Source organism: Microcebus murinus, chromosome 15 (genome assembly GCF_040939455.1).
Source record: "Microcebus murinus isolate Inina chromosome 15, M.murinus_Inina_mat1.0, whole genome shotgun sequence".
In the NCBI taxonomy this organism is placed as follows: Eukaryota; Metazoa; Chordata; class Mammalia; order Primates; family Cheirogaleidae; genus Microcebus; species Microcebus murinus.
In genome coordinates, this window is record NC_134118.1 from 24,573,748 (window position 1) to 24,587,798 (window position 14,051).

The 14,051-nt window shown below is 45.2% G+C and overlaps 1 protein-coding gene across 1 annotated transcript; it reads left to right on the forward strand.

The window, feature by feature from the left end:
• The first annotated feature begins 1,435 nt into the window (after positions 1 to 1,435).
• Positions 1,436 to 13,951, forward strand: LOC105858747 (butyrophilin subfamily 2 member A1-like). Its single transcript, XM_012742093.3, has 8 exons — positions 1,436 to 3,705; positions 4,169 to 4,295; positions 5,051 to 5,398; positions 7,653 to 7,934; positions 9,658 to 9,879; positions 10,286 to 10,306; positions 10,405 to 10,431; positions 12,045 to 13,951. Exons 2-8 carry the CDS (start codon positions 4,199 to 4,201, stop codon positions 12,665 to 12,667), a joined length of 1,620 nt encoding a protein of 539 aa, XP_012597547.3. The 5' UTR covers positions 1,436 to 3,705; positions 4,169 to 4,198; the 3' UTR covers positions 12,668 to 13,951.
• Positions 13,952 to 14,051: the final 100 nt, after the last annotated feature.

Sequence of the window (14,051 nt, forward strand, 5' to 3'; positions counted from 1 at the left end):
CAGCTTCTTGCTGTTTTTATATTTTTCCCTAGGTGTGCTTATTACACTTACCTCAGCCTTTGGTTCTTGGGTTGTACTGGGCCACAGTAGATGTTATCTCAACACCTTAGTCTATCACACATATATTGAAAAAAATCAACTTTACCATGAGTTCTGAACACAAATGTTTATCACTTTAAAGAAAAATAATTTTATTCTGACCTCCACATTCACATATGCTTTGTGGGAAAACTTTGAGGGAAAACAAATGTGCTGTAGGCTTAATGCCACCTATATGACTGACTTCGTTTTGAGATATCAGGATCACAAATCATTATTATTAATCTGTAGGCTACAGGACTGCCACATAATATGCGACCAGTGACTCCTGTAGCAGGTGTGCACAGGAGCTGTGGGAAGGCATCTTCCACTCACAGTGAGGTCCACAAGAGCAGAGAAAGCTGGACTGTGGAGACAGGAAGGCAAAGCAGATGAGAAGGCTTCGGTGTGGAAAGAGATTGATTCATTTTCTCATCTTTGGTTCTTTGGGGTCCCAGTATCATTCCTACTGTGTGTCCTGTGAAATTTGTTCTCGAGATGAGGTAAATGTACTGGTTAATATTTATGCAGTCCTGGAAATTAGCAGCTTATGCAACTGTTGTACTATGTTCATTGATTCCATGAGTCAGGTGTTTAGAATTTGAACAGGGCAGAGAAGGAATGGTTTTTCTGCATGTCAAAGTCCCTGGGCCTCTCCTGGAAGGACTTTATGTCTGGTGCTGACTCAAAGGGAGAGACACAGCCAAATTGTCTTTACAGATTGGAGTTTATTGCAAAGCAAAAGGGAATCATTCAGTGTTCAGTTGGGATCCTGTTTCTTCCAGGACTAGCATGTATACTAGATCCATGGAGAACTGTGCTGAAGTGCCCCTTCCTCTGTGTTTATCCCTCCCATGACAAAGAATGATTGGGTCAGGTGGTCACTATCTAACGTGGCACACACAAGGAGGGCTTGGCTTCCTGCTAAGCTACCTCATTGCCCATGGACCATTTTTCTGCTCAGAACACATGAGTTTCCCTCTGGTTCACATCAGCTTGGCAGGGGTGGGGGCATAGTTTAGCTGGATGCTTCTGGCACAAGCTGCCTCAGAAACTCTGGGCCATATTTCTTCTAATAAAATATCTGAAGCCAGATCTGACCTGGCTGGCCAGTCTCTTAGTCTCTCATAGCTACCTCTTCTGTTCCTTCCCAAAAGAAGCCCAGTCCTAGGTGGTATGATCTAAGAATTGCAATGCTTTGACTCCCATTAGCCACTCCACCAAGAATCTATTTTTAAGTATACTCCAGAAGCATTAGGTGATGGGTGAAGCTGTTATATGAGAAAGTGACAGTTCTGGGGTCAGTACAAGAGAAAAGTCAGTTCTCTGGTTCTCTGTGCTTTCTTTATCTTAGTCTCACCAAAGATCTCCCTTTACGGAGCCCAGAAGGAACCTGCTTTGGTAGCTAATTCTGGGAGATTCCTTCAATCCTCCTTCCCAGTCCCTAAACTGTTGACCTTGAGTGGTTGCCATCTCTCTCTTAGTCTTGGCACTGGATAAGTGTTGCAACTGGGTCTTACTCTTGAGGGAATGACCTTACCCTGACCATTTTCACTCATCCATTGAGTGAAACCACTGAATGAAGATGTTAGGGCCAGGACCTGAAAAAAGAGAGGAATCACATCCTGCAGACATCTGTTCTAAGGAGCAGATATTCCAGTCACTGGAAATATGCAATTGATACTTAAATAACAAGGATGCAGGCAGATTATAGGAATAGCAAAAGCTTTGTGTGTCAAAACAGGCTGAGAATATTTCAGGCAAAAATATCCAGAGGTGTTCTTGGCAGGGATGACATGAAGGCTGGGCAGGATTCAAGAGGCAGAAATGGAGGGAACAATTCAGGTGAAGAGAATGGCATAGGAAAGGGAGTGCTGGCTACAGGGAGGGCACTAGTGTGACATAAGGTAATTGTGGAGCCACTGCTAGTGTATTAATTGTAAGTTCTGAATTGAATCAGAAGGGAATTGGAGGCCTCCAGAAGAAGTGTTTAGACACTTGAGGAGAATATTGGCAACTGTGCCTTGGGAAGTTTATTTTGGATGATACCTCCACAACATGAGTACCAGACTTTTTGAAAGGCCAGCCTGAAAGAACAAAAGACCAGAAGACCCCAGTTTAGAAGGTTTTAAAATGTCTAAGCTTATTTCATGGGACCCCTGATGCCTGTCCTACTGTTTTCTGGGTTAAGACAGGACAGCTACTTCATTCTACAAAGCACTGCTTCCTAATAAATGCCTACAGATGTCCTACTGGTTTTGGCTGCTTTCCTGAGGCCAAGAGTGGCCCTGTGCCTTGTGTTTCAATATTTTACCTACAGGATGTAATTATAATATATTTAACTCCAACCCAAGTTAAATCTTGGGTTAAATCTCCAACCCAAGGTGATCATGGGACTTATTTTACTTACATGTAGACCTAAAATCCATGTGTGGGGGGAACCTTCAGAAATATTCATAGCTCCTCCTATAGCCTGTTAAACATGTATACTTGGCCAATCCCTTCAACATAAATTCTTGTCCCTCCCTCCAAGTTCCATTTTTAGGCTTCTGCAGGAGGTATGCTTCCCAGCCTGTCAGGATGGCCAACCAGCAGGTTGTGACCCTTTAAGAGAAATAAAGTCTCCTTTCCAAATTTATAAACTGTGTGATTTTTTTTAAAAGTTAACGCATAACAAGATGAGAGTCTGTGGGGGGGTATATTGGCAGAGAGCACTGTATGTGTGGGGGGAGTAGGGGAGGGGCGGGTTGGAATCAACCAGAACATCTAGTTGGGTCAGAGAGTAAAGGCCAACTAGAGTCTTTCTTTACTTGTGTCCTCTGCCCACTAGGATGCCACCTCCCTGAGGGAAAGAGTTTTTAACTCTCACTCAGATTCTCAGCACATCTTACATCCTGAATGATAGAGAAGGTTTTCATAAGAGATACTGCAATTGCTGTCTCACATCCTTCCAGCTCTGCTGATACCCGCCCTCTCCACTCTGGTCTGCTGCCAGCTAATGGTCCCCGCCCCTAACCTCCAGACCTAGCAACTTAAACGAAATTTCTCTGACTTTGGAAACAGATAATGCTTATGTTTACCGCTGCCCTTCCCCACCCTAACCTCTTTGAGCACAGGTCTATGCAGGGAGAACTCTCTTCCTGTTTAGCAGCAACGCCACAAACCACCGGGAATCCCAAAACTTTGAAAAAAATGAAAAGATAAAAAGCATCTTTCTTCCGAAAGAAAAAAGAAATAAAAAGACCTAATAATCTCCGAAGGTTATTTGCTGCCAATTTTTTTTTTAAACTATTTCCGTATATTCTACCTAGTAACTGGTGAAGAATCAGGCTCAGGGACACCATTGGCTGGCTGACCCACAGCTGCCCAATCCTGGGCTCGAAGCCATTCCTTGGAAATCTCAGGAGTTTACAGACCCACAGGGGACAGAATCTGAGGTTCCGGGTTCAGCAGTTCTCGACATCGCAGCTAATGGGAGGCGAAAAAAAGTTTTCTGTGCTCTTTTGGGACGGTTCGTTCTCTAGTGCTGCCGGGGCCCACCAGCGGGTTGGAGAAAAGAGAGACGACCGGAAAATCATCATTTGAGAGTCACAGGAAAAAAGAAAACACGGAGGTTAATTCTAGAAGGTAGGAAAGGAAGTGGAAGAGCTACAGCTCCGAGGCGCAGTCGGTGGGTGGGAGAATGGAATGGCTTTGGAGGAAAAGGGGGTCCCTGGCAGAGGGGAGGCCCACCGGTGGGGAGGCGCGGCCATGCCTGGCCTTAACTCGGGTTGCCCGGCCTGGTTCACCGGTAGGAGGATGACAACAGAGGGAGGGTGTGGAAGAATATCAAGTGACAATTAAAGAAACTGGACTCTGGCTAGAGAGGTGAGCCTAGGAGGGTGGAACACTGCCTGCCTGATGGTTGTATTGTTGACTTATTTCATGGAATGTTTAATGAATCCTTTTATTGGGAAATATCTGAACCTTGGGTGGAAGGGGGCCGCCTAAGACAGAAGTCGGGGCGCCGATGAGAACACCATGGGTGACAGGAATGTTTGAGCTGTGGTGCCAGGTTTCCTTGGCTGAATCTCCTCCTCTGGCCCCCTAGGCTTCTGGTCCCTGCCTGTCCTGGGTGACTATGTCCTTGGTACTTATGGAGCCAGCTGCTTCCCTGCACTTCTCCCTACCAGCCTCCCTTCTCCTCCTGCTCCTCAGCCTTCTTGCACCTGTCTCAGGTAGGGATGCATGCCACTCGCTGCTTGCTATCAACTATCAGAAAGCAACATCAACACTTGAGCTTGCAAACAGGAAGAAGGAAGAAGGACCAGAGTGGTGTAGACTCACCCTTCCTTCTGCACGTGTTCACTGAATTTATAGCAGTGCTGTCCAATAGGAATACAGCGAGAGCTACAAAGACTAGTTGCATATGCAATTGCAAATTTTCAAAATTTTTAGTTTTTTACTTTTTACTTAAAGTAAAAAGAAACATGAAATAAATTTTTCATAACATATTTTGTTTCAGCCCAATAATGAAATATTAATATTTAAATGCTTAGTTTATGCAAAGTATGAGATATTTAATATTTAAAAATCTTAAATCTTCAAAATCCCGTATATGTATTTTACAAGATCAGCTTGCTTCAATTGGAGCTAGTTAGTGGATACCCTTTTGGACAACTCCAGTTTACACTACACTCAGGCACTGTGCTGGATTGGGGAATAGAGGAAAAAGTCCTGGGGGCACAGGGCCTATAGAGGTTGCTCAGGGTAAGCTCTTCAATGTTTGTCCAGGGGGCATTAGTAGCCTCAATGCTCCTGCTCTGAGGGCTGCTGGCAACCAGCCACAGCTACTAGTTTCCAGAATTCTCAACCCAGAAAGCCCCTGTGGTTTGGGAAAGAATTTTTTAGTGCCTGGAACATCCACTTCCTTTCCTGCCTGAGATATTCAATGCCTTTGGTCCCTGTGTGATTGTGCTCCTTTGTTGAACAGCCCAGTTTACTGTCCAGGGGCCAGCTGATCCAATCCTGGCCATGGTGGGAGAAAACACCACTTTACACTGCCACCTGTCACCCGAGAAAAATGCTGAGGACATGGAGGTGCGGTGGTTCCGGTCTCAGTTCTCTCCAGCAGTGCTGGTGTACAAGGGTGGGCGAGAGAGAACAGAGGAGCAGATGGAGGAGTACCGAGGAAGAACCACCCTTGTGAGCAAAGACATCAGCAGAGGCAAGGTGGCACTGGTCATACACAATGTCACAGCCCAGGAGAATGGGATCTACCGCTGTTACTTCCAAGAAGGGAGGTACTACGATGAGGCCATGATTCACCTCAAGGTGGCAGGTGGGTCACTTCATTTTGTTTAATTACTTTTTAACAGTATCACTTTTGGGACAAGTTTCTTAGCTACTCTGAGGCCCACTGCAGACCAGGAGATTTTTGCCTAGAATCCCCTTTCCATGGGGAAAGTAGCATCCTCCTGCTCATGGGCCAAATGAGTGAATTTGCTGTTGGCCTGACTTCTAGAGAAGGACACAAAGATTTCTTCTGTGCCCTTGAGTAGGGGAGACTGATTAATCTCTGAAGATAATTCTTGACCCTGCTTTATACTGAAAATATGTGCTTTTGAGAGTGAGAGCAGGCACTGTCAATAATTGCATCATTACAACTGGGATATACAAGGACTGGCTAGAGAATTACAACATAAGGACATCTTATTTCTTGATAAATATTAATCTTGCCTCTTTCTCCTTTTCCTAAATACTGACTGCAGAGAGTATAAAGATATGTAAATAGATGATTTTATTAAACAAAACTAAGAACAGAGGGAAAATTATGCACTAAACACTAATCCCTACACAGAAAATGAGTGAGAGTTTGGCAGTTAGGAAATGTGTCAAGGCTTCCCCAGCATAAAAGTGCATTTAAATGGGGATTTCTAGGAGGTTATGAAGATGACTTTAAGGAATGATTTCACTTCTGGGTCAGTGTACTGTGCTTTAAGAGAAAGGTTTGAAGACTGGAATACGCTTTAAGACCTCAGAAGACTCTATAGTGGCATTTCAGTCTATCAGACCAGTGGAAGTGAGGTTTGATGAGAGTGTGTTCTTCCCACTGGGTCTTAAATGATAACAGGTAGGAGACTCGATCTTTGGTCTCATAATGACAACCTCATATCTGATTAAAACAGAATATCATGGAAAGAGGTTTTCTCCACCCTTATGTTCTGACTCTGCTCACAAAGACACTGTATGGTTGACTAATATGGTTCATGAATGGCAGGAACCCTCAATTCTTTCCCTGTAAACCTGGTCCTGGCCTGGCCTGCCACACTCCAAATGGGATTGTTGTAGGATTTTGTGTTTGTTTGTTCTTTGTTTTTGGTTAGGTTGGTTGGCTGGTTCATTTTGGTGATAATTTTCAGTCTGTTGTCTCATACTTGCCCTCATTTCACCCCACAGGATATTTGTAGAACTTTGTTTTCTGAGTTATTTACTGAGTTATTTTAATTCTTATTTTATTTCATGATTTCTCTGTCAGCCTTGAAATGTACAACTGTTTTTTTTTTCTCTCTCTCTCTTTTGACAAAAACCAAATTGAGCAGGAAGCATTAGACTTGCATCTGCTTTAATTTCCTGTCTTTCGTATACTTTGCTGGGTAGGCTTTACAAAGGAATTATTCAAAAGGACTTTAGATGATCACACATGGCTAATGGGTCTCCCTGAACCATGGATTTGTAGCCCTCTCACACTTGGTATTCTCTATTACTAAAGATATTTTTAAAGGTAGAATTTAGTTAGGTTGAGTCTAGATTCTGAGGATTTGGGGTGAAGATTTTGTACCATTGAAGAAGTGATATTGTTATTTTAAGGATCCCAAGACCATCCAGATCTTTCTAATACATCGATATTGTCAAAAGACTATAAGAAAATCACCTATAGACTGCGCCTCTGGGAGACAAGCATCTGTGAATCAGGATAAGGGTTGGCTTTGGTGGCTAGCTCTGTCTGTTCTCCTAGAAACTGTCACCTCTTATAGATAGTAAGTAGTTGTGGTGATATGAAGCCCAGATCTGCACAGAAGGGACAGTGTCTTTAGGTCAAAAGTTTCTTAAGAAACTTGGCAGAAACCAGCCTGGCAGGTTTCTGTGTTGTATAATTCTAGAGCCTCATGAAACCAACGTCTATTGAAAAGTTTCTTTCAGGAACAGAAAGTGAAATCCTCAACCTGGCTATTTCAGGTTGGACTGGACACACCCAGCTGGAAGGGAGAAATTTAGTCTTTGGCAGAGTAAACCCAACAGCAAGCATTTATGGCAGTCAGATAGATGCTTGGTGGTGTGATGGGGCCCGTAGGTGGAGCACAAAGCAGAGTGTGCACTGTAATCCTTTCCTCTTAGAGATCTCACGATTTATTTGGCATATTGGTCTCCCGGTGTTCTCCAACATCAAGGTTCTTTCCTACTTCCTTTCCCCCTTCCTGTTTCTTGCTCCCTCCCTCTGTCTTTGGCTTCCTTTCTTCATCCCTTCACAGAAGAGGCACAGTAGGGGCTGAGACATCACTGCTTGGTAGCTGAGCCCTGGTCTCCCTCCCCAGGCCTAGGCTCTAAGCCCCTTGTTGAAATGCAGGGGCACGAGGATGGGGGCATCCGGCTGGAGTGCACATCTGGAGGGTGGTACCCAGAGCCCCTCGCGGTGTGGAGGGACCCCTATGGTAAGGTCGTACCCGCCCTGGAGGAGGCTTACACTGCTGACGCAGACGGCCTCTTCATGGTGACCACGGCTGTGATCATCAGAGACAGCTCCGTGAGGAACATGTTCTGCTCTGTCAACAGCACCGTGCTCGGCCAGGAGAAGGAAACTGTGATTTTCATTCCAGGTTAGTTCTCTGCCCTCTGGAGACTCATGGTGTGGAGGTGGGATCCTCAGCCCACAGATGGATCCCCAAGTAGGGATGAGGGGAGGTCAGGAGTGTGGGTTGAAGGGTCCTGGGCCCTGGGGAGTGGGGGGCTGCAGCTTAGCTGAGGCCTCTCCCCTTGTCACAAGGGAAAAATCAAAGAATCTTAAAGCCACGAGTAGGAGTTTCTACTCTGTGAGTTAACCTGATCTTTTTTTTCCTGATGAGGTTCTTGTCTTTCAGCAATTTTTAAATATACAGAACAATCATCACTCATGGAGATTAGTATGAATGGGTGACTACCCCTGGTAATCCAGTCTCCTACAGCCCTCCATTCCTGCCCATGGGGACAAAGCTGGGAAAATTCTGCAGCTACACACATTCATAATTCATCTAACAAATACTCAACAAGTACCTTCTGTGTTCAGGACACTGTACTAGAACCAAAGACTTAATGATTGAACAAAATAAGCTGGGCATGGTGGTTCATGCCTGAAATGCTAGCGCTCTGGGAAGCTGAGGCGGAAGGATCACTTGACCTCAGGAGTTTGAGAGCAGCCTGAGTAAGAGCGAGACCCCGTCTCAACTAAAAATAGAAAACTAAAGCCAGACAACTAAAAATAGAAAAAATCAGCCGGGCGTGGTAGTGCACACCTATCATCCTTGCTACTCAGGGAACTGAGGCAGGAGAATCCCATGAGCCCAGGACTTTGAGGTTGCTGTGAGCTAGGCTAACGCCATGGCACTCTAACCTGGGCAACAGAGCAAGACTATGTCTCAAAACAAAGAAAAAAAATGAACAAAATAAATAACAATCGCTGCCCTATGGAGTTCACATTCTAGAGAGAAATAGAGCAATATAAGAATTAGTTAGTATAAGTGATTCATTAATTAGTAAAATATATATTATATCAGATGGTGATGAGTATGTAGGAAAAATTAAACAAGGGGAATAAGGAGTGCCAGGGGCATGGGGTGTGGTGATTATTAATGGGATGGTCAGGGAAAACTTTAAAGATGAGAATGGAGCAATCAAGGGAATGAACCAAGCAGACACTTGAGGAGGGAGCAAGCCAGGTAAGAGGAACACCTTATGCAAAGGGCCTGAGGTAGGGGTGCATCTGGCAGTATCAGGGAACACCAGGAGTCGGTGCTAGTGTTGCTGGAATGGAGCAAGTACAAGAAGTAGGAGGAGATGAATTCACAGTGGCAACGAGGCCACATTGTATGGGGCAGCATAGGCCAAAACAGACTTTGGCTTTTAGTCTGAGTGATATGGGAAGCATTGGAGGGTTTTGAGCAAACAATTAACATCATCTCACTTAGGCAGTTCTGCTGAGAATAGACTGCAGGAGGTAAGGGCAGAACAAGGAGGGGGCACTGCAATATTCCAGGCAAGAGTGAGGGTGGCTTGAACCAGGCAGGTGGCTATGCTGATTCAGCACAGCTAGTTAGCTTTATTCACCCTGGTCCTTTCCATGGTGATTCCAGATGTCTCTGCTTTTCTATTTCCTGGGCCTCAGCCTTGGCAGTCACTGAAAGATCAGCCAGTGCACAGTCAGCATTGCTTGCTCCACCTGGGGTTTATGAGCAGAGGGTGACAGAGCAAGCACCTGAGGAAGCTCTTCAGATGTGTTCCTGAGGGGCACTCTCACCCTGCGTCTCTTGTTTCTCACTAAATGGAGTTTTCTGGCTGCCTTTGCAGAGTCCTTTATGCCCAGCGTATCTCCATGTGTTGTGATCCTGACTCCCATCCTGGCTATTCTCATCATCTCCATGGCTGTGTGCATCTATTACAACAAGAAACTCCATAGGGAAAAAAAATTTTTATCAAGGGAAAAACAGAGTGAACTGGAAAGAAAAGTACTTGCTGAGAAGGAATTGGAGAAAGAATATGTAGAAAAAGAGAAAGAACGTCAAATAAAAGGTAAAAGCACCGGAAGACAAGTTCACTGACATACAAAGCACACAGTTCTGACAGGGGAGGAGAGAGAGGAAACATTTATCATCAGCAGCAAGGGCTTGGAGCTCTCAAATCCTAGGGATTAATCCCTCAGAGCTTTATTACTTCCATTGTGCAAACATTGCATTCATTCACTCCCCTGGACACATGTTCAACCACTAAAGAGTTGAACAAAGGAAGCCTAAAAATGCACTGATACCGTCCAGCCTGTGGATCACAAATCCTTTCTGGTTTCTGACAGTTCCTGTGGCATGGGGGCATGGTGATGCTGGCACTCGTAGGAAGGACGGGTCCTGCATCATTTAATGCAAACCCAACTTCTCTTAGTTCTTCTATTGAGGACATTTTTCTGTTTCTGTTTCTTTTTCAGAGCAACTTCAAGAAGAATTGCGTGAGTTTAGCCTTTTTTGAACTACTCTGTGCACTATTTCTGCTCTGCTTGGTTAGCGTTTATCTCATAACACTGAGCTCTCTGTCTGTCCCTTGCAGGATGGAGAAGAACACTCTTACATGCTGGTGAGCACCTCTGACGTTCCCTGGGATCCAGAGCTTTCTCCCCACCAGCAGCCAACAGGGCTCTTGAGAAGAGATGAGCAAGGGGCCCAAGGCTGGGTGGGGGCAGCTGGGGGCACCAGCAGTGTCCCACCAATGATCATGGCTCTTCTGTCAGGGAACCCCAGCAGCTCTTAGTCAACCCTACAGTTTATTTCCTATGATCTTTTCTCTTTTAGAATAATTTAGTCTGTAATTACCAGAGGTCTCTGATACATAGTAGATCTCCCCAGGATTTACATTTCAGTAGTTGTTACTCTTCCATCCTGGATCAATTTGAAAGAAGACAATGATGTCTTTGCTACTTATAACCCGGGGATGGTATAGACCAGCAGTCCCTAACCTTTTTGGCAACAGGACCCAGTTTCAGGGAAGACAATGTTTCCATGGATGGGGGTGTGTATGGCAGAGCTCTGAGGCCTGGGCACTAACAGGCCACGAATTGGTAGTGATTCATGGCCCAGCAATGGGACTGTGCACAGTTGAAGATACCCATGGGGAAAAGAGAATGAGGTTCCTCAACAAGCCAGATGCTAGGATGTCCAAAGAGGTGGCCAGAAATGCATTTGTGCTCCTCAGAGAGCACTGATAGGTACCCTGTGTGTAGCCTGCCAGGGGAGGGGGATCAGGTGAGTATGAGGACACAGAATCCACTTGTCTACTAATAAGCACTTTGAATTTTATGATTTGTCACCTTCTGCCCAGAAGCACTAAAGAATTTAGTGTTATCAGGTACCACACCACATGGACCATTCCTTTTTAGGTGAATTTCAAAATTGTCACTCAACCACACTTGGAGAAAGAACAAAATCATTTCAACACAATAGAAAGGTAGACTGAATAAGTAATAAAGGATGAAGTGGGAGAGGTCTGTAGAATGTCCAGGGTCTGAAGCATTTCCTGTACCCAGAGAGGTCATAGCTGTTGACTTTAGACCCAAGTTGTTAAAACAAAACTGGATGTAAATATTTCCTCCCTACCTTTCCCACACACACCTCTCAGGCAGCAGGTTGGCTTTTGGGGAAATTTATCCTCCTTTCCCCTTTGAAGGGTGTCCTTTTCAGTCATTTCAATCAGTTCTCACCTGGTTAAAAGAACATAGGAGACTCATTAAGACACCCTTTATCACTCAGGACACTGTGTAGTAAGAGACTCAGCTTGGTTGATCCATGGGGCTGTTGGGGGAGCGGGATATGAAGCTTCTTTGCTGGTTACAGCCAAGTTGTAAAGTTTCTAACTAAAGAGAGACTCAGAGATCATCTGTCCTACATAGAATATGGGGCAGATCTAAGAATGCTGAAAGAAAGTGGAAACCATTAATTTTGGCTCATGTGCTAAACCTGAGTTTCTAAGAGCCCCAAATCTCCCCCTGAGGAAGACTGCTCCTTCACTGGAGAGAGAAGTGCAGCTTCAGTAATTCTTAGTCTGTGAGCTGCCTGGGACCATGGGCCCTTCATGGAAAGGACCATGACATGCGGGATCCCCACTAGCTTTCTGAGCCTTCTCTGAGGGACCAGGAATTACACAATCTACAGGTTCCTGAGACCCCAGGCCTAAATCTGAGACTTCCTCTGCAGCTGACGTGGTCCTGGACCCAGACACTGCTCATCCTGAGCTCTCCCTGTCTGAGGACCGGAGAAGCGTGAGACGGGGCCCTTCCCGGCAGAGTGTGCCTGACAACCCTAAGAGATTCGACTGTCAGCCTTGTGTCCTGGGCCGGGAATACTTCACCTCAGGAAAACATTACTGGGAGGTGGAAGTTGAAAACCTGATGGCATGGACATTGGGGGTTTGTAAAGACAGTGTTGAGAGGAAAGGGGAGGCCCTGCTGCTTCCTCAGAATGGCTTCTGGACCCTGGAGATGTTTGAAAACAAATACTGGGCCCTGTCCTCCCCGGAGAGGATTCTCCCTCTGAGCGAGCGCCTTGGCCGGGTGGGCATCTTTCTGGACTACGAAGCTGGAGATGTCTCCTTCTACAACATGAGGGACAGATCGCACATCTACACATGTCCCCGTTCACCCTTTACTGGCCCCCTAAGACCGTTCTTCAGGCTGGGGTCTGACGACAGCCCCCTCTTCATCTGCCCAGCACTCACAGGAGCCAATGGCGTCACAGTGCCTGAGGAAGGCCTGATTCTTCACAGGGCACGGACCCTACAGCGCCCACAGGACCAATTCCCTGGTCTCACAGCCATGTAGAGAAGCGCTGGCCATCTTCCTTGCTGAGTCCAGGCCCTCTGTCCCTCTGGTCACATAACAGAACATCTTCTAGCTCCCTCTTTCATACCCATTTCTGGCCTGAGCCCCAGCTCTCCCCCTCACCAGGCAGTGGCTTTGGTAGCTCCTCTGGTTGTACCTATGGGGAGAATCTAGTCTTAGGCAGCTACTTCTATTACAAAGCTCCCAGCCAAGACGAAAGTGTGACAAGGTGATGGACAGCAAACCTGCTGCTTTACCATCAGGTGACAACGTTGATCCTGATGCTCCACTTGGTACCAGACGTTGTGGACATGGGGCGAGGGCACCAGGATGCACTAGGATGTAGGAGGAGGAAGGGAACCACACACCTCCTGAGGGGAGAGGAACCCACATGTAGAGATCAAAGACAGAGGAAGTGGGACCAGAGCTGGGAAGAGACCAATGTTGTGAGCATGGTTAAGCCCCACCATGACAGCTAAGGGGGTCCTAGGAGATGATGGCCCATTTCTACCCAACTCCCAGGATTTCTAGACCACATATGTACAGGCTTAAACCTGGGATGAAAAAGAATGAAGAACAAGGACACATGTTCGTCTGCTCTGGCTCAGGTGTCCCTTCAATAAACAAGGAATCAGGACTGAGTCATTGAGTATGGGTTGAGGTTTAAGGTCCTGCCTGAGCAGGTGAGTACTGGACCAAGGCCACCAGAAGGTTAAGGTTCAATGGAGACAGCAGCGTTTTCAAGGTTCCTGGTGTCAAGAAGCCTTTAGACTTTTAAAAATTATTGAGGACCCAAAAGAGCATTTGTTTATTTGGGCTAATATCTGTTAATATTTATGGCACTTGCAATTGAAACATAGAATTTTTTAAGTAGTTGTTAATTTATATTAAATAATGTTAATAAACAAAGTATAAGTTAATGCAAGCATATTTTATGAAAAATAACTTGTTTTAAAAGCAAGATAAATTTATTGAGAAGTATGACGTTGTTTAATGTTTTCTAAGTCTATTGTCTGGCTTAATAGAAGATGTCTGTATTCTCATATGTATGTTTGTATTCAGACTGTTGGGATATTATAGGTCTTACAGGCTCAAGAAAACTTTACTATACCCTAGTGTGAGAATGAGATTAAAACCAACACATAATGTCTTAATTTTATTATTGAAATATTACAGTATTAACATTGAGCATCCCTTAAAAGTATATTAGACACATCCCACCATCACCACCCAGGAATCTCCAGACCGTATTTGAGAACTGCAATAAAGGATCCTGGAAATGAACCAGTGTGATGGTTAATTTTAGGTATCAAAAATTGATGGATTAGGGGAGAGGGGGCCATGGGCAATATATGTAACCTTAACATTTGTACCCCTATAATAT

Excerpts from the sequence above, each read along its gene's own strand:
- LOC105858747 (XM_012742093.3), top strand. The coding sequence starts at position 4,199 with ATGTCCTTGGTACTTATGGAGCCAGCTGCTTCCCTGCACTTCTCCCTA. Across the intron at positions 9,880-10,285 it reads GAAAGAACGTCAAATAAAAG|AGCAACTTCAAGAAGAATTG; the intron begins GTAAAAGCACCG and ends TTTCTTTTTCAG. Across the intron at positions 10,432-12,044 it reads AAGAACACTCTTACATGCTG|CTGACGTGGTCCTGGACCCA; the intron begins GTGAGCACCTCT and ends CTTCCTCTGCAG.